The sequence below is a fragment of the Chlamydotis macqueenii genome, chromosome 1 (genome assembly GCF_036417535.1).
Source record: "Chlamydotis macqueenii isolate bChlMac1 chromosome 1, bChlMac1.mat, whole genome shotgun sequence".
NCBI classification, from domain to species: Eukaryota; Metazoa; Chordata; class Aves; order Otidiformes; family Otididae; genus Chlamydotis; species Chlamydotis macqueenii.
The window spans coordinates 206803801-206824489 of NC_141556.1; the positions used below are offsets into that span (position 1 = coordinate 206803801).

Here is a 20689-nt window from a genome sequence, read left to right on the forward strand (position 1 = left end):
TCTCTGTTTATTTACATGCTAAGTACAGGGTGGGAAATGGTGAAATTTCAGAATGTCCTGCAATATTTGGTTTGGTTTGGAGTTTTTTTTCAGTATCTGGGGGGCAGAGAGGGTTGGGAGGGTTATTTGACTGCTCTCCCTCAGCCCAGGTTCTGCCTGCGGTCCCCGGGCCGCGCCCACCAGGTGGCGCCAGAGGCCCTCGTTAGGGCGGGGCTGGGCGGGGGCGGGGCCGGACGGGGGCGGGGCCGGCTCACCGGCACTGGGGCTGCCAGCGCCCCCTCCTGCTCCCCGGGTCGGTGCTCGTAACTGTATTGACCGTCTTTAAATCAGTCCGAAAAATGACCCATCGCCAGCTAGAATCACTTTCTTGGTGAAAGAACGCGTTCCTTTTCCGTCATCTAATTGTGTTTTGGAGGAGTGAGAACAAAAAATAACAAATTTGGACCAGGAGTTTAGTGCCAGGCAGTCTCTGCACAGCTAATCACAAGTTCAAGGCTGCTTTCAGAGCCAGCCCTACCCAATTCACATTTATTCTCTGTGTGATATTGCAGGAGTGTCCCAAACTGGGTCACTTCCAGCAGCATGGGCAGAAAAGTGTCAGTTTACGATGCTCTGAGTTTACACCATTAGCAGACTCTTCTTCGCCTTTGGTATGGTCACAGTCTTGTAATAAAGCTGGCAACATACAGAGAAACCCAGACATACAGAACACATTTCAGCAGGAAAAAGCATGCACCTACTCCAGTGGCAGCAAATTCCTAACCTGATATTTAACGTACTGAACCATATCACAAAGGCTCACCTGAATCCTGTATACATAGATTCCTATATGATGTCAAGAATAAACATTTACATGCTTCTATTTCCCATGAAATCCAGGTTAGTTTTACTTTAATTGAAGAGATAGCACAATAGCACCTAAAATCTTCAGCCAATAACAAGCCCATTGCATTAACAAGAGGAGAAAAAAAAAAAGGGAGATAATGAGAAGCAGTCCTCTTTCTGATGAATATTTAGTCTAAAGAAAGATGGCAAATAAAAAACAGTAGAAAGGAAATATTATTAGACAGAAAATTGAAGGACAGATGGGCTATCTGCTTTGCCAAAGAAGGGAGACGATTTGTGTATGTAATATTTTGAAGACAGAAATGGCTATGTGACTTCAAATCAGGAACTGCCTCATGATCTCTCAGCTTGGGAAATAATAGGATAAGCCCTTATTTACTTACCAAAATTACTTGGAGAAAAAAGAATATGGAATAAACAGAACAGAATTTAGGGATCTGCTCACATGCTCTAACCGCTGAGATTTCTTCATTTCTCAGAGAAATGTTTGATCATTTATGATTGCAAGTGCTCTCCCACTTTCCTCGTTAGGTATGATCTGATTCACCCTGCATTCTTCCATTGCTTTGCAGATCTTAATTGCAGGGGGCAGAATATTTTATTTCTTCAGTAATTATCATGACACAGTGTTAATATTTATTGGTTCTGAGGTACTGCAGTATAGACTACTCTCTATAATCATTTGGACATAATCACCAAATCCAGCACAGATTAATTAATTGCTTTATAGTATTCCAAACAATGGTTACGGGAAAATGAGGTACATCCTGAAAAAATGCGCAGTCCTACCACAGAAAAGGTACTTAAGCCTGTCAAGATTGCAATAAGAATTGACTGGAGACCTACAAAATGCAGCTTTGTACCTGGCCCACACACATTCTCACCTCTGTGCCTCCAACTCCTTCTGTCTGCAACATCCTGGGAATGATGCCAAGTGTGATTGCAAACTCTGTGGGATAAGAAAGATTCACAGTTTGGGGGAGGTTTACTCTAAAATGGCTGTAGCCTGGTCCTCTGGCTTGAGCACCTATTTGTGGCTGTGTTGCATTAGATGCTTTCCTGGGGCACTTTATCTGTTTTCGTGTCTTTTGGAAGGAATTTGTTGTGTGAAACTGTGACACCAAGTCAAAACCAAAGCACAGCGAGCAGGAACGATTTGGAAATTGGCTTTGAAAGCCCACACCTGAACTGAATTAAAGCATTCATGTGAACACGTCCTGCTTATCTCTACAAACCAATATTAAATGGCATCATACTGTTTTTTCCCAGTCCACAGGAAAACAAGACATTTTTATTTCATTCTTTGTATTTTTTTTTCTTATATGGGAATGTACAATATGAAGAAAAACAGATCTTTTATAGATACGAAGTTTTTTACTCTAATAGGCAAGAGTTCTACTATGGATGTTATAAACAAGGATATGGGTTACAGTCTCTGGATATTTGTTCTCTGCCCAGTAATTCTGTAGTAACTCCTCAACTTCTTTTAGATTTTTCAATTGTTCTTGATTAAGAGTTTAATCCGTAAACTCAATTCCACTGAACATTACTGGCGTCATCATCAGTAAGGTCCTGCACATGGGTCGGGGCAATCCCAAGCACAAATACAGGCTGGGCAGCGAATGGATTGAGAGCAGCCCTGAGAAGAAGGACTTGGGGGAGCTGGTGGATGAGAAGCTGAACATGAGCTGGCAATGTGCACTTGCAGCCCAGAAAACCAACCGGATCCTGTGCTGTATCACAAGAAGCATGGCCAGCAGGTTGAGGGAGGTGATTCTCCCCGTCTACTCTGCTATTTTGAGACCTCACCTGCAGTACTATGTCCACCTCTGAAGCTCGCAACATAAGAAGCACATGGACCAGTTGGAGAAGGTCAGAGGAGGGCCATGAAGATGATAAGAGGGCTGGAGCACCTCTCCTGTGAGGACAGGCTGAGAGAGTTGGGGCTGTTCAGCCTGGAGAAGAGAAGGCTCCGGGGAGACCTTATAGCAGTTTTCCAGTACCTAAAGGGGGCTTATAGGAAAGATGGGGAGAAAATATTCAGCAGGGCCTGTTGCAAAAGGATGAGGGGTAATGGTTTTTAAATGGAGGGAGGTATATTCAAACTTGATATAAGGAAAAAATTTTTCACACCGAGGGTGGTGAAACACTGGCACGGGTTGCCCGGGGAGGTGGTGGATGTCCCATCCCTGGAAACACTCACAGCCAGGTTGGACGGGGCTCTGAGCAACCTGATCTGGTTGGAGATGTCCCTGCTCCTTGCAGGGGGGTTGGACTAGATGGCCTTTGAAGGTCCCTTCCAACCCAAACCATTCTATGATTCTGTGATTAAATTAATCCATGCTACCTCTCCATCTCATGGTAAGCCTGTGTCAGGAAAGGTTCTTTACTGAAGACAGCACTTGTGGATGAATTTAAGAATATGTGTTTGAGTTCCAGCAAGAAAAACAGGCACTAACACTTAAGTGAAGAATGTGTTTAAGGCTACCTAAATCATACTTGTTTCAGAGATAGATTTACAATATTTTTACTTTTTTTTTCTGACTGAGAGACTACCTTTTAGCTTCAGTATTCAGCCTTCCCTTAAAACCACTCATAGAATCACAGGGGTAAACAGGGTTACTTATACACTTCAAGCCTGATGTGCCAAAGTACTTTGTGAAATGGATTGAAAGACACTTTCAGACTTAACTTTTTTTTAAACTACTAGCATTTTTAAGACTGTATTACAGTTCTTGAGATGTTCCTCGTAACTACGGAATCTTGAGGTACTGCAAACAAACAGTCAGACTTGGCAGGTTGGATTTGCCCCTATATAGCAAAGTGAGGCAGTTAACATCTCAGGAAATGTTTTCTCCAGCTGCAGGAAGTATATTAAAATTCTTACAACAGCTAATTCCCTCACAACTCAGTTGACAATTGCCAGCAGCTTCTATGAAAAGCTAAGCATCCTGATTACAAATCATCAGGTGAACTGAATGAGGTTGAATATTTAAAGAAAGTCAGAATAATAATTCTATAAAATTGAAGCACAAAACCCAGTGGAGAGTGTTCCTGTAAGAATTAAGTTATTAGATTTTTAAGCAATCATACAGAATAAAGTAGCTCAAATATTGTTTCATAGTAAATACTATTGCTGATGCAAATCTGGTTCATTCTAATGGCTACTATAATTAACTGCATGGTTTGTGAGCTGTTAATTTTGAGGATGAATAATTGGTTAAACCAAGTTTTGTGTATTGCAATGTAATACACTTGTTCAATTTTCCACTTAATTTCAATTAGTATGGGTTTTACATGTAATCCACTATTGTAGTTTTTATGCCTATTATTTTTAATTAGGAAAACGCAATACCTTGGTAGAACGGCACAAATGAGCAACACTGTACTATTTCTCTATTTCTAAGGTTTCTTTTTTTTTTTTTTTTTTTTTCCCATTACAGATATTTCGAGCTCCTATCACGTAACTATTCAAAATGTTAATCACTGCTCCTGAGGCTGACTGGAACTGGGAGTGCCAGCTGCCGCAGGAAACAAATGGGAAAAAGGGATCTCTCGATCCTTTCATTCACTTACTGACCTCTGCACAATGATTTTCAGTTTGAACTATGTATCTTTGCTACCCTTCCTCATGTTTTCAGTAGTCCATTATGTTTTAGTGATTTTAGAACTGCTTAGTGATGTTCTTGTTCACCACAGAAAAGGTGAGCTTGTAGATGCACCTATTTTACGATGGGATCAATCACCAGCTGGAGGTTCTTACTCATCTTCACAAAAGGTTCCTAGGCATCAGACTGGATGCTTGTCTTCTGGGTGGATATTGTTAAACTAAATGAGTGCCAGGCTCAGAGTCACGTATTAGTCTTCATTTCTTTTAAGACAAAAATCATCTGTACATCAGTCTTTTCGTGGTATAAATGGCTTCTCACATTGCGCTGCCCCAGCAGCTGAGGGGCAGGTGTAAGCGCCATCCCTGCTGGTGTAAGCTCCATCCCCGCTGCTTGCCAGTGCCTCTAGGGAGGTAAACTCCCACAGAGTGGACACAGAGAGAGGGTTATTTGCATTCCCTTTGCTCCTGGCTGCCCATACACAGGACTTCCTAGCTCCTGGGGATTGCTGCTTGACTGATGAAAGGAGAGCAAATGTTCTACTACAGTTCTTTGTTTGTCCTCTCTCCAGAATAAAATCTTTCCAGGCGTCTGACAAATTCTCAGCACCACTGATGCAACTGCTTTATCTCTGATTCTTCTCCCCTCCCCAGTATTAAAGATCTGGTGGCTCGAGTCCAGCTGGCAGCTTTGCTGATGACATATGAGGCAGAAAACCTCCAGTGTATTCTTCCTTAGCTGGACTGGTGCTGCCAACAGAGCGAATCAGTGTCATTAATAACACTGGGTTATAAAAAAAAAAAAAGGCCTTCAGGGTGCTGCTAAATGAATTTTTATTGTGCATTTCACAGAAGCTTAAATAGGGAATAGAAATCCAGACATTATGTTTTAAAAGCTGAACAAAGTAAGGTTAACCAATTCTGGCTAAACAGTCATTGCCTAACCCAAATGAACAAACCCTTCACAGACATTTTAATGCATTCATCTGCACTGCATCATTGCAGTGATGAAACAGAGAGGAGCAAGAGACATAAAAATATGAGAGCACAGGAACTTTTGGTACAGTAAAAGAGTTGTGCCTGGGTCAATCTGTTTGTACAGGATTAGTTCCCATGTCTTTAAAACAAATGTGTTGTCTACAAAATCCCTACAGAATAGACCCCGTGTTAGCATTTACACTTCAACAAAAGATTTCTGAGGCTTTGGAGAGATTTCTGCAGAAAGGGAGAAGTTCCTGGACTACCCCAAACACTATATTGTAATGTTCATGATGCACGCTTTAAAAAACACATGGAAGAAAAGTAGTTTAAAAAGCCATTTGTGACATGTGAGGTTACACAGAGAAAGGCATCAGTTGGATAGTAGGATGTTTAAAGGGAACCTTTTCTTTCACTCCTTTTTTTTTTTTTTTAACATGGTCAGCATGTGTACTGGTAAAAGCATCTCCTATGAGCTGTTTAAGACACTTAAAAAGTCTTTCCCTAGTACTGATAACCAACCCCCCAACAAATGTCTGAAGAGCTGATGGTATTTCAGCCCCATGCACTAACCACCTGCTTTACTATGTTCCTCGGCAGGCCAGATGACTCTGAGGACACAGCACGTTCAGGACTCCAAGATGGGCTTTGTAATCAACGCAATATACTCGATGGCATATGGCCTCCACAACATGCAAATGTCACTGTGCCCAGGCTACGTGGGCCTCTGCGATGCCATGAGGCCCATAGATGGTCGGAAGCTCCTGGAATCTCTCATGAAGACTAACTTTACTGGAGTCTCTGGGGACATGATCTTGTTTGATGAGAATGGTGACTCTCCAGGAAGGTAATGTTGACGTTTGTCAAACTATTTAATGCTAGACATGTTAACTGTACATAGTAGATGCGTGCAGACTTGACATTAGAACAAAGATCTTGTACTTTTATTTTCACATTTCCTGACTTCCTATTCAAAAAAAATTCTTTTTTTTTTTTAATGTGCATTTTTAACGATGTTTAAAACTAAGGTTAGAGAAAGGAAAGGACATGAACTTTTACGTACATGATCTTCCTACATGAATTTGCATTTTCATCTCTACCATTTAAAGCTATTACTTCTCACTACAAACCATCAGATCTTCAACTTTATGTTCACAGACCATGACAGCCACCATAACATTGCTTTGTCTCCCTTTAGGTCTTTAAATGTATGTGTTTGCTTGAGCAATAAGCAATCATAGTAGACATAGTTCTTATATTAATAAGGTAAAACAATATCAGAAATATTGTATTGATTTGTCTGGGATTTTTTGCTATCAGAATTATTAAAAATCTGCTTCCGTATCTCCCAAATAAAGCCTTTTCACTTGCATAACAGACTAAGCCATTAATTCATACTGTGCTGCTATAAGCCAAATCGAATTTAAACAAAGCTTCTTTTGTTGACAGCTTACGTACATGTATATACATACAGCTCTGAAATGTAACACAAGTTTTTCTTTTTCTATGACATAGATGTTATATTCATATAAATGCACATTAAAAAGAGCAATAAGGGTTGGGGTTTTTTTTCTGGGTTTCTGCGTATTGAACTGTCAGGAGATGAACAGCAAGTGTGATATCATTCCTTGTAGGTCTGTATGTAGATTCCTGCCCCCTTCACTGCTTTTGCTCCAGTTTGATTGAGGCAGCCCTTTCTGTCTAGATTATTGTGAAGTTCTTAAACATCTTTGTGATGGCAACATATAAACAGATGTCTAGAGGGGAAACTCTTCATCCTGTGCACTCATTTCAATTTCATCTTCTCCCACTAATGTGAACTGAAAGGAAAGTGCTAACTTCCTGGTAGAGATGGGTAGAAAAAGGTACATCTATTGGTCAGAATATTTTGACATTTCCAAAAATTTCTGCAATTTCAGACCTGATCTTTTTTTTTTTTTTTTATTTTATCTGAAAACCTCTAAAGTCAGTATTGTCTCCAAAAGAGAGCAGGGCAGACATCTACAAAGCAGTCTGGTTGTGTCCCTGGAGACACAAATTTTAGAACTCTTCAGACCGAGACTCTAAGGAAATGCACTGTGAGCATTATCCTACTGTGAGGTAGGATAACTCAGACACAAACTGGCAGAAACTCAGGAAAATTTCAGGTGGAATTTTACTTTTAGCACTGTTTGGTGAGAAAGGCTCTTTTCTGCTAAACACTACTGTTTTCACCAATAGCTGAATTCTGAAGAAAAGTGCTCAGTCTGGATTTTTCTGACACTCTGTTTTAAAACACTTGTCCCAGACATCTCTTAAAAGGTTCTCGTTTGGTTTTAATGGTGCTGAGATGCAGTGGACTGCATCCTGCCTTATTCCTATCTTTATTTCACGCATTTCTTTTAGAAACACTGAAGTCTGTCATGAATAAATGATATGTGGCATGACAACACACCAATGACAATATCTAAATGTTGCAAAGAGACCTTTAACTTTAACTTTTCCTCATGCTTAACACTAATGATTTAATTCCGTTTGTTGCAAGGACTTTAATTTAATATCTTGGGGTTTTTAAGAATCAGTTCTAAGAAAGATGATGAAGGCACTATATCATTTGCGGTCATTTGTTCGGTCAGAGTAGGACGTTAGTTTTTCACTGAAGATCATGCGGACACCATCTTGATTGTGCATCTTGGGGTAATTAAACTTTCAGGAAGTCCAGCCTCACTGGATTTGTGTGAAGTGTGGTAGTGCTCTGCCTACTCAAACCAATGGACTGTGTGTGATCACAAAATGCTCCCAGAGTTCATTTACTTTTGAAACATAGGTCTTTGCTCCCTTTTCTCCTACACCAGTTACATAATTAAATAGTCTATGTGCTTAAAGTAGCCAACGTTGAGTGAAAAATTACTTTTTCATTATTAAGAAGGATTTATAGGAAGCTCTATCTTTAACTCTCAGGTTTTCAGTAGTTCATAGTCTTTTGAGTGCTGTCAAATGCTATTTGCAACAGCTGGGAGATGGTGTTGTTATACTGGAACAACTCATCTGCCCTGTTCACTTGTGTTGATAGCAGCATCTTCACTTTGTAAAACAGAAATTTAAATCCTCACAGCTGTACTGTGGTGGTGGTGTTAAGCAGGAAATCAGAACATAAAAAGCCTTTCTGACCTAGATAGCTCAGGATTTGATGTATAGTGAAAGGGTTTTGATATTATACAACAGATGATTAATCCCACAAGATGCTTTGAATCTTGGCCCTATTCCAAAGTCCTTTATGTGTATGTTGAGCTTTAAGCAGATAGACAGTCTAGTAGAGGCCTTGTTTTCCATGAGACAGGGAAAAAAACATAAGTATGGAGGGAACACCCACAATTTCTCAAGAAGATAACAACTATCTCTAAATACTATTGTGTTCTGTTTTTTTTAGTGAGGGGGGGCCTAAGGTGGCAGTTTCTGTAGGAAACTGCTAGAAGTTGCTCCCCTCTGTTTAGTGGACTCGTCCGGGCCTAGGGCGGACCCGCTGCTGGCCAAGGCCGAGCCAATTGGTAGCAGAATGTCCCGTGATAACACCTCTGCAATAACGTATTTAAGTAGGGGAAAACAGGAAAAGAGGGGAAGAGAAGATGTGAAGCAGCTGAGCGGGGGGCAGAGAGGGGGAGGCGCGAGCCTCATGGGCCTTGCAGGCCTCACCCTCTGGCCTCCCGCCGGGCAGCAGACTGGGCCCAACTCGTCCCGGCCTGGCTGCAAGAAGTGGAGAGGAGATGAGCAGTTGAAGTGAATAAGATGTAAAAAGGATCCTGAGAGGCGTCTGCCAGCCTGTTGTGAGGAACGGCTGCAGACACCAAGGTCAGTGAAGGAGGAGGGGGAGGAGTAATGTGGCTCCTGGCCAAGATTTCTCTGCAACTCGTGGTGAAGACCATGGTGGAGCAGGTTGTCCCCCTGCAGCCCATGGAGGTCCACGGAGGGGCAGAGATCCACCTGCAGCCCGTGGAGGACCCCACGCCAGAGCAGGTGGAGGCCTGAAGGAGGCTGTGGCCCGTGGAGGGTCCCCTGGGACAGCTGTTCTAGAGGGACTGCACCCCGTGGAAGAGATGACCCATGCCGGAGCAGTTTCACGGAGGACTGTGGCCCGTGGGAGGGACCCCACGCTGGAGCAGAGGAGGAATGCGAGGAGTTCTTCCCCCGACGATGACACAGGGGTGTAAAACAACGCGTGATGAACTGACCGTGACCCCCATTCCCTTCCCCCCCCCGTGCCGCTCGGGAGGGGAGGTAGTAGAGATAATGTTAAGCCCGGGAAGAGGGAGGGGTGGGGGGAGGTTATCTTGTTCCCTGTCTCATTTTCCTGCTAATTTTAGAAATAAATGAATATTTTTCCCCAAGTCGAGTCTGTTTTGCCCATAACGGTAACTTTAAGGATTTCTCCCTGTCCTTATCTCAAACCTTGAGCCGTTTTTCTTATATCATCTCCTCCTATTCTCTCAGAGGGTGGGAGGAGTGAGAGACTGCGTAGTCTGGTCCCGATCGGGGCTGAACTACGACATATTGAAACTCCAAAAAAAGAAATGAGAACACAAGAAAGGCAAGAAAAACAACATGCTGATGTTTTGGCTGTGCTACCAATTGAATATGGATTCTCAACAACTTCAAGGCACTTCTGTTTTGAAACAAGTGTTTTGCACTGTGATTAGGGCACTGCTGGAAATGTGCTATTCTACCATCTGGTCTTTCCTATCCTAAAGTGACAAACTGTCCCTGTGGTACCTCCAGGAAGCTCCGGGGAACCAGTGACTCATGCACCTCCACTATAGCAATGGACTCACTGAGTCTGGCTATTACCATCAGTCCACCAATGCTGTTCACCATAAAGGACTTGTGAGAGAAGACACAACATTTTGAAGTAAAAGTTTATTTAATTTGTTAGGTTTTTTTCCAGTATTCCCCTCAGGATGTATGCATGGAACTACTACAGGAGGGATGATTGGTTTAGTTCCTGTGGCCTATTAAGCATCAGCAGGACTTTCGTTCATCTGCCCGTGAAACTCTGAATTGACAGCTTTATCACAGCAATACTCAGAGGAGTGTTACAATGTCCTGACAATGCTGAATAAAGTGGCTTCTGGGCTAACTTTCTGGTTAGTGTGTTTAATCCTTGACAGACTGTTACTACGATTGCGAACCTCGGAAAAAGAAAATCTTTGTTTATAACCATGCGTACATAAAAGCCTGTTTATCTGGGTTTGTGTATGTGTTATCCGGATTCAATTAATCTGTGTCTGTCTCGCATTCACATCTCCAACTCTGATGAGGTCATTCTCAAAGCTATGAACATTTCCTGCTTTATACAGGATGGAAAGTGAAATACTCCAAAATCCAAGACTATTACAATTTTTTCTTCCTAGCTGTGTCATTGCTTATTTCTTCTTCTTTTTTTTTTTTTTTGGAAAGACTCAAGAATCATGCAATATGGGTAATATTATGTTGCCCATTTAGTCAGACTTCACTTTCATTTTCTTTCACAGGTTTCTTACAGTCCTGATCCTGACTCGTGTGTGATTTCGTCATTGAATCCCTACCATGCTTTCTCCACTGTGATATTTAGACTTTGTTTCCTGATGCAAAGCACCCTGAGATCCGTAGATGGGAATATCATAGAAGAGTTTTACCATAATTTTTTTAATGTTAGCCAAGGAAAAATATTGATATTAGATATAGTATGGCTACTGCTTGTCATTATTAAAAGTGTTTCCTCAAAACTTAAGAGAGATACTTCAGTATCTTATTTAAAAGATTGTTTGATTTAATGAACTAGTTCTTTACTTATCTGTTCATTGGACTTCACAAATTACACTCTAACAATATCACTCTTAATCCTACCCTGTCCATATGCTTTGCCCTGGGGACATACTGAGCCAGGGACAGGATTCCTCTCTCGGGAGGCAAATAAGCATCTGTTGATGGTGAGGAGCACTTGGCACTTGGAATTGCCATTATAAGTTTAGATTTAGCTGCATCTGCTATAGAGGGAGCCTAGGACAACTAAGGTTCCCTATGCAGTTGCCTTTGGTGTTGAAAGTTACACAGGATGAGCCTTGTCTCATTTCATTGTTTTCCTTAAATAAACAGCCATCCTCAGCTCAGTCGTTGAGGATGTTCCCCAAAGTGTTCAGGGAACTTTCACAGTGATAGAAGAAAACAAATTAAAATGCAAAGGAAAAAAATTTATTAGGAGAAACTCAAGGGCAAGCATAATGCTTAAAATTTCACCTTCTTTATTTGAACAGTCTTGATTTTGACTATATAGTGTTTATTTAATTTGAAACGTTTTGTGATGTTCTCCTCAACTCAGCTATGTCTCCCCTTTGTGTTTCCAAAGATATGAAATAATGAATTTCAAGAAAATGGGGAAGGACTACTTTGATTATATCAATGTTGGCAGCTGGGACAATGGAGAGCTGAAAATGGACGATGATGAAGTATGGTCAGAGAAAAATAATATAATCAGATCTGTGTGCAGTGAACCCTGCGAAAAAGGCCAGATAAAGGTAAATATTTCCTGCATTTACTTTAGTTGTGCAATATGCATAGCCTTGAAATTTAAAAGCAAGTCTTTCCTGACTCTTACCTGGAGACAGTATCCCACACCTTAATTAAAGTGTACAGACTTACGTATTTAGTTCTTACTCGTATCATAGTCGTGTTGTTATTTCTGTATGTTGCTATTTCTTGTGCTCCTGTATCTGTGAACTGCTGTCTTTTTTACTCTTACATTCCAAATGCTTTAGAACAGGTATTGTTTGGGGTTTTTTTTTGCTGCATAGTTTTACAGCATCTGATTCAGTGGAGTGCAAATCCCTAATTGGGATTTGTCAGTACTGTTGCAGGTAAATGATAAATAATAATTGTTACTAATTCAATGCTAGACATAGACACCTAACTGGAACATTATTACTCAGACCTTAGGTCTGTGATATCACCAGAGAACATTGATAACTAAAGCTCCTTAGAACTTCAGGAAATGTAAGTTACTTTTTTTTTTTTTAATCATACCTGTTTTATTGCTGCTTTTTTTTCTCAGGTTTTTGATTTTTCCTTCTTCCCTTTCTATGTTGCAGTAAGTAAGGAAGGGTAGATGACTCTGTCATATAGTAATTGTACTCTGTTGTCCTTAAGCATCCCATGACATTTAGTGCAGAACAACTGAAATACTGCGAGTCCTTGTCTTAACTTGCAGTCATCTATAGAAAAGTCTGTGGACTGAGGGGATGGGCATGGACAACAGAGTGTCTCAGAGTGAAAAAAAAAAGTAACTGTAGTTCTGGCTGTCTCACTGGAAGCTGGATCACTTGTCTCCTGTGTTAACATGGCATGTCTGCAGAACTGGGAAGCAACTAAAAGAAGGGGCTGATGGGAGGCTGACCATGCTCTCCAATACAAAGTGAAACTCTTCATTCTGAGTTTTCCAGAGTTTTAGGACACAGTCACCATGTTTTATTCACTAACTGGTCTTTGGCAGTCAGTAAGTGAGTTTCATCACACCAAATGTATACGTTTTCAGTGTAGGCATAGACAGTTACATCAGATTTCCAAACTTTCTTTATAGTCAATGGAAATAAATATATTATTCCAGATCAGGAGTCATCTCATCCTCATGTAGGCTTTGAAAACAGTTAAGATGAATCTTGGTGTAGAAACACTTCTTTCCCTTTACTGATGGCAAAAGGCACCCAGCCAGGACAGTTGGTTCAGGTGAGAACATACCTTCTGCAGACACATGAAGAAATGTGGGATAAATTACTCTCACAGTAACGAAACAGGGGTGTGTTGTCAGCCCTCTCCAGCCACAAAGGTACATATGTGAGAGGACAGAGATGGACAAACAGATAATAACTTCAGAACTGGGCAACTCTGAGTTTCTTTATGATCTGTTGCGACAACACAGGTGATAGGAAGTATCTTGTGACCCTCACTAACAGTCTTCTTCCACCTTCTGCCCATGGCACCTTCAAGGATTCTCCCAAGAGTATTCTTCACTGTGAAGTCAATTCATCACACACTTGGATACATGCTTCAAGTTCAGTGTCTGAAATGTTCTTTATGATGTTCTTCACTAGGTTATTGATTATAAATCTAAAGTTTACTTCACAATCTTTTAGTTCATGGCCTTCAGAGATAATGAGGAGAGCTTGACTCTGCCAAGCTCTGTGGTGGTTTTCCTGTAGAAATCTGTGGAGTTGAGTTATTATGCAGAAATTTGAAACATCCAGTGTAATTATATCCAGTACTCAGCAACATTTGGTACATCCATCTGAAGGACTTGATAAAATCCAAACACAACCAAACCCTATACATTTGAAACGTGCAGACGTATGATTATATAAATAAATACAGGTTCAAAGGTTTGCCCAGATGACAAGAGGAAGGTAAAATATTTTTTGTTTTAAAGAGAATTATTTTTGTTAAAAAGATCCTAAAAGATTGATTTACAGTTAAATGCTACAACAAACAATTGTTCAAGAAGTGAAAAATAAAAGTATGAAGAAATAGCTGACTAAGTAATTTAATAAAAAAAAAAATTCTGACCTGATTTTGAGTATTGGAGAATAATTTTTCTGATTTCTAAAGAAGGATAGATAATCCGAGACATCTCAAGTTGTGAATTATTCTGGAGGACAGATATTCTGTTTTGCAAGTAGCTCTAGTCTCAACACTTGCAGAGCAAATTGCTTATGCTCCCATGGCCTTTCTGCCAGTTTAGCTACTCAGGCATGGCTTTTTTTTTTCCTTTTTTGTGCCACAATTTTAAAAACAAAACCAAAAATCGAAGTTTTCAAATCCCCATATTGCTGATGAAAAAGATATAATTTACACTTTTTTTTTTTTTTTCACTGCAGCATTGCAAAGAGCAATCCAGTTCTTTTTGATTACACTCCTTTGCATTTCAGTTTTAAAAATTGCAATAAAGACATTTGGTTTTGAAGCCACCTTCTAAATTCATCGTTGCAAAAGATACATAAGTCAACCTACTTCCTATGCTATAATTGGGACTATTTGTTTATAAATTGTTTGGAAAGAGCAGAGAGACTGGAAATACTTTATTTCAAAAGAAAGACATATTGACAAGAAGCACAGATGTTTTCAGTGCCCAGAGATTATAAATAAGGATCTTGAAAAATCTGCATCTCAATCATGAGCATGCAATAACATTTGGCAGTAAATTATAAAATGAGAAATCAGGTCAGATGTTAAAATGGATAAAGATAACATTCTCACTCTTAAATACAAATTAGAAATGCAGTAATTAAGTAAATGTGGAAAAGACATGTTCAGTTTGATGTCTGGAAAAAAACTCAGTTTTAACAAATCATTCACAACTGAATGAAAAAGAAGCACCCAAAAATCTTTGGGTAATGAAGCTTGAGGGAAATAACGCTGTTGACATGATTCTGTGTATGGACCACAATGGAGTGAATCATACGCCTTGAGTATCATGTGCTGGCTTCTGTAGGCTCATTGCCACCTATGAAATACTGAATTTTCATAGTTCTAAGGGGGGAGAAAACAACTGTTGTTCTGTACCTCAACTTATACTTCTGTGGAGCTGATGGTTACTTTCTTCTGGTACATACTCAATGGGAGAACTGAGAACTTGTGTCATATTTTGTATAAGCAAATACAGAATGAAAAGGAGCTCTCTTTAAAAAGATTATTTAAAATTAAAAAAAAAAACAGATTAAAAATTTAAATTAATAACTTGGCAGCTTAAATATATGTTTATGCTGCTAATCCAAATGTCAATTTTTGTCTCAGGTGATCCGTAAAGGAGAAGTGAGTTGCTGTTGGACCTGTACTCCTTGTAAAGAGAATGAATACGTATTTGATGAATACACATGCAAAGCCTGCCAGCTTGGCTCCTGGCCCAACGACGACCTCACAGGTAAATGAGTTGTGGCTGTGCTTATGTTGTCAACGAAAATGTTCATCCACTGAGCTGAAGAAACAAATGACAGATACAAGTAAGAATGGGTCAGATTGAACCCAGAGATAAAGCTGAAATTTGAACTGAGGCTGGTGTTTGTCTTCTCGCCTCAATCTGATCCAGGAATCGTTGGTGTGATTCAGCTGCTCTCTAAAGACCTTAGTTACTAGATCTAGCAATAATAAAAAATAGCCCTAATTTTGTACTCAACCCTGTCCTAATATCTAACTGGCGATGCAGATCTTGTCCTTCTCTAAGCAGGTAGACAAATTAAGTCCTTGTCAGAGAAATTATTAAGGGACGTCAAATATTAGACAGTTTTATTTTCCTCCCAAGTAGACACAGAAGAGTCATGCAATACTTGCTTTTTTAATTTTAAAAGTTATGAACTTGGTGTTGTAGTTACTACTGCTAAAAGAGTGAATGCTTCAAACAAAGACTTAAGTTTGCCACTGTCCTTTGTCGACCAGAGTCTGTTAGAATATAGGGCTCGTGTACTCCTTGCTATGGCATAGATCTCTATGCTCTTGCAGAATACCAGTTCAGTTACTTTAGAGGCAAATTACTCCAGCACTTGTAACCAACAACCTCTCCTCTTTATGGCTAATAGACAGAAGTCAAGTATTCAAATACTCAGAGCACACAGCACTTCAAAAAGCTATTCAAGGATCAGGTTCTGATTGTGCCAGTCTCTGTATAGACGAGGGGAGAAAAGACGGGTTTTTTCCAGAAGAGTTCAGAGATCTGTTTTACATATTATTTCTATGGCTGAGGGGAGAAATGATTGAGATGAAAGAGAGGGAAGACCAAAGAAAAAACATTTTGCTGGATAACTGCATGTAAGTGGAAGTATGTTGGGCAAGGCTTGGCCTACAGGTAGGTTCATATTTATAAAGTTAATCCTTTCCTGGCAAGGAACGTTGCTTTGCTGTAATATATGAGGTAGGTTGCCTAATTACTGCCAAAATATCATTTAGCCATGAAACTGCTGGGGTATTTTTTTCATAAAATATCAAATACAAAACTTTCCCTGAGAAAAAAAAAAAAAAACCTTCTAACTGAAATAACAGGAACAGTAATAAAATGGATTTGTGAGTGCTCCTATGGCCCCGTTCCCCCAGCCCTGCCTCCCTAGGCACTCAGCAATCACCCAGCAAAGCCCTCTCACCTCATGGAGAGCTTTCTTGTGATAGGAGAAAAAGGGGAGAAAAAGAGACTCTGTCCCACGTGTCACCTTTCCCCAGAGTACTGAGGGTGAGGTACAAGCTCAGGTTCACATGCCAGCTGAGCCATCCAGGAGCCTCCAAAACCCAGGACCAGGTCACTGAGCCAGGCTGGTCAGTTTATGAAGGTCAACTGGTACAAATAGTCAGCTCTTCAACCAACAGGGGTCTTGTCTGAGATGTGGCAGATCGTAGCTTACCCAATGTAGATCAGCTGGAAAAGAAGCTGCTACAAGTCCATTAGGAGGCAATGTGCTGACTTCCTAAACAAGTCCAAACACCGGTGATGGGAAATACCCATTAACCTAGTGAAGTCTGGGCAATTAGCCTGTAAGCACCATATATAAAGCAAAGTAGAGGGAACAGCCACCAGGATAGCCTTTAGGCTCTATGCTTTGGGCTGCCCCACCCCCTGCCCCATCCCCAGCAACCCCACAGCCTTGCCATGCCTCAGGCAAGGCATCAGTCTGGGCTTGTGGGAGGATTTACATGAGCTGCTAAATTTTGCAAACCATTCATCTGGCTTTAGACATCCATTTTATGCCTTTATAGGGACCAGAGCCAATATACACACAAAGCAACCTCTCGACATCAACGCCAAGCAATGTTCCTCAGGAGATCTAACCCTTGTTCCTCAGCCAGGCACAAATTCAGCAGGCACTGTTTGGAAACTGAACCCCTTCTTGGCCTCCATGAGCACAGCGGATACAATATGCGCTCCTGGTAACAGGACATCCATCACCATAGCTTCGCAGCTGTGTAGTCCCCACCTAACTTACTATTCACATGATGGCTGGATCTTGTCTTATTTAGCTTTGTATCAAAACCACATTTAAAAAAAAATCTATTCTCAGCTTATTTGTACAATATATTGAGCTGTATTTTTAATGATTGTATTTATAGTCCCAAGTTTTGCAGCTTGTAAGAAGCCGCCTCTCAGTCTTGTTTACAGCATAAGACTTAGTAATACATGTGAATTAAAAGTAAGGAGAGGGAGATGTATTTTGTATTCTGGCAAGGAAATTTCCCTTCAGTTTTATGAAGCATACACCAATCTCCTTGAAATGTCCCTACATCTGATACTGCAGCAGCCTAATTTTCTTTGCTGCTTGATAAAGCCGTGTCTTAGTAATATCAGCTCCACAAGGCTACACATATAAAAAGCGCTCATTGGAATAAGTCTTCCTTGGATTATCACCTTCAGATCAAAGTCCTGTAAATGTATCAGCCACATGCCTGAGAAGGCTTTCAGCGTGGAGCTGCACCTCACTGTTTGCCAGAGATCTGAATTTGGATAAAAACATTTTTTTTGGAATCCTTTCTTGGCTCACACAACAAAACATTGCTCCATCTTTCTTATGCTCAATGACTAGCATCAGTTTTGTGCCACAAACTTCACTATATGAAATGTGTGATGGCAGGGACGTTGTTCACAGAAAGGAACAGAGATTAATGCTTTTTTTTTTTTCAGCCATCTGTGGAGTATCAGAATTCAGATGCAGGAAAGGAGAAGACAGAAGGGATGCAATATGTGTAGGAAAACAAAGTTATTCCTGGAAAAGAAAAAGACCTTTGAGATCTGAAATACAGAAAGGTACAGGAAGTCCAAAGGTAGTGGGGAAGACAAGTGGGAGGAAGAGTTTCTCTTGATTAAATGAGTTACTGGAAAGTATCTCCTTCTACAAGTGAAGCTGAGGTGAGAAAGGGAATGTTTAGATGCCCGTATTTTATTTCCTCACAAATTTCAGCCTCATCGCTTGTGCATACATCGTTCCCCAGGGACCAGGCTTCTCCTTGGACAGAAAAGTAGTCTCTTCCTTTTCTCCAGATGTATCTTTTATCCCAACATGCACCTCAAGGAGTTTTCTTCCTCCTGCTTTAATATCAAGATGTGCTTTCCAATCTACTGTGACTCCTCTTCTTTCCCATGTATTGTGTTAGCAACATCCATATATTACAGCACCACTTCACACAGTAGTATGGCCAGTGTGTCTGAGCCAGATAGCCAATTAGAGAAGGAAAAACTTGTGAGTTTGAGTCTATAAATATATATCAACCCCTCCACTACTCCTCAAAGCCCTTCTTTGCATTATATTCACAGTGGAGGGAAGAGAAATAGATGCCAGACATGTTTAGATACAAATAAAGAGAATTTCTTAACACCAAGGACCAAACCGCAATGCAATGAATTTTTCAGTAGTTTGATGAGAGTTGGCTTTTTGGTTTTTCAAGAAACTCAAGTAACTTTGATGATGTAGCCTTCTGCAGTAAAAAAAAATGGTGCCTTGAAAAGACTAGATAAATTTTATTCAGCATCTCAGAGCTTTTTCAGTGGATGTAGGAACATCTTGGTCCAGTTATCCCTAGTATTTGTTAAAGGACATTTTTGAGGTGGGAAAGAGGCGATTATTCCCTCTTTATGTGATTCAGGGACAGCATACAACAGTAACAGAAACAAAATTTTGTCTAGTGACCTCAGGGACTGCAAGGAAAGTAGATTATATTAATTTCAGTGACACTTGGATTATCTTCAGGCTGACATTTTTCTTTTTCTTTGTATATGCTAAATATGCTGACTATTTAGGTTTTTTAAATTGAATTCCAATGAAAATAGGAGATGAAATATTTTTACAGCACTTGAAGTGTTTTGTTTGCCATTCATGTATAAGGCTAAATATCAGAAATGTGTATTCTTACTACAGTTACAAAAATGCTTTCACCAAATAAGGTATAGTAAACCAGGATAGTGGCATCTTGATCTTCTCTGCCTGTCTGAAAGTGCCAGGTAAGAACTGGAGTATCCAAACAACATTTGTTTGAATGGAAAGAACTGAAAAAAGGGCATCCCACCTTTCAGTGTCACAACAGCCTTTTCAAAAGGCTCTGACAACACTGATCCTGTTCAGCTTATGCCAATCTGTATTCCTCACTGAGAAGCGAGGACAACGGTCTCACTTATCCTGAGGACATTGCTCACACTGTCAGTGAGAGCTGCGGAGAACAGACGGTGCTGGGAGCTGCTGCTGCTGTCCTGGCTCTGGGCACCATCTGGGACAGCCCACTGCCACGGCTCATGAAAACCACCCGTGGGGCTCAGGGCAGTGGTGATGTTTGACAGCGGATCTTGGTGGGTCCCCCACAGGGGCTTGGTTGGCTCTTCCTGCAGCATGCCAATTTGGGCTGTAGAAGAAGCCATGGGAGTCTGAGGCTCAGGTATCTCTTAAAACTGGATCCTGCCCCCGTCCAAACAAAAAAAAAATCATTAATCTCTTGCATTAAATATTTTCAAATGGTAACTGCTTGTCACCATCAAACTGCTTTCTTGTATTGTTGTTTGCAATAGTTACAGCCATCGGTAATCTCAGCAGTTGTCTGACAGCTGTGACCATGAGGCAGAACACAATTTAGCCTGTGCTGACACTGATTTTGCAGCTGAAACATTACAAAGATTTTGTTTTTGACTATAATTGGTAAGGTTGTGATTCAGACCGACAGTAGAAGGAGGACACAATTTTTATCTGATTGTTTTTAGCATTATAAATGCACAGAAGCAGAGATCATGTCCAATTTTCACCTTGATTTTCCATGCCCTGCCTTTTCTCTTTCCTTTTATTTCTTATTCCTAAGGAAATGTAACCATTTCCGTAAGTCAGTTTCACATCAACCTCTTGGAGACAGCAGATGAAGATGAGTTAAGGGTTCAGGTGGCAATATTACGACCAGGATGTCTGTCTGTCCTTTTCTCTCCTACCTTGTTGCTGTGTGTGGACTTTACTCCCCTCAATTGCTTGTTCCAGATAAGATGTGGACTTCTGGTTCCAGTCCATTTTACACCCCAGGTCTCCAGAGTGAGCCACACAGTGCTTCAGGCTCAAGTGAGCTGGTTCAAAAATGCTGAGCTCAATGAACTGCTCTTGGAGGCTCCTGGGCTGGATGAAGGGGAACTTGCCAACAAAGCCAGAAGGATCCACTTGTAATTGTGCCTTACATTATGGAAAGTTTGCTGAACATGACATATTACGAACAAAACATTTACAACACACAGAGCCAGCATTTTTTTTGGTGAAACTTAAA

The 20689-nt window shown here is 40.6% G+C and overlaps 1 protein-coding gene across 3 annotated transcripts in view; it reads left to right on the forward strand.

The window, feature by feature from the left end:
- GRM5 (glutamate metabotropic receptor 5) overlaps positions 1 to 20689 on the forward strand; it is a 282987-nt gene that overhangs the window by 230445 nt on the left and 31853 nt on the right. For all 3 annotated transcript variants that reach the window (XM_086742894.1, XM_086742905.1, XM_086742916.1), the window contains exons 4-6: positions 6032 to 6278; positions 11790 to 11958; positions 15224 to 15350. In XM_086742894.1, the coding sequence (XP_086599020.1) occupies positions 6032 to 6278; positions 11790 to 11958; positions 15224 to 15350 (543 nt within the window). The remainder of the gene's footprint in view (positions 1 to 6031; positions 6279 to 11789; positions 11959 to 15223; positions 15351 to 20689) is intronic.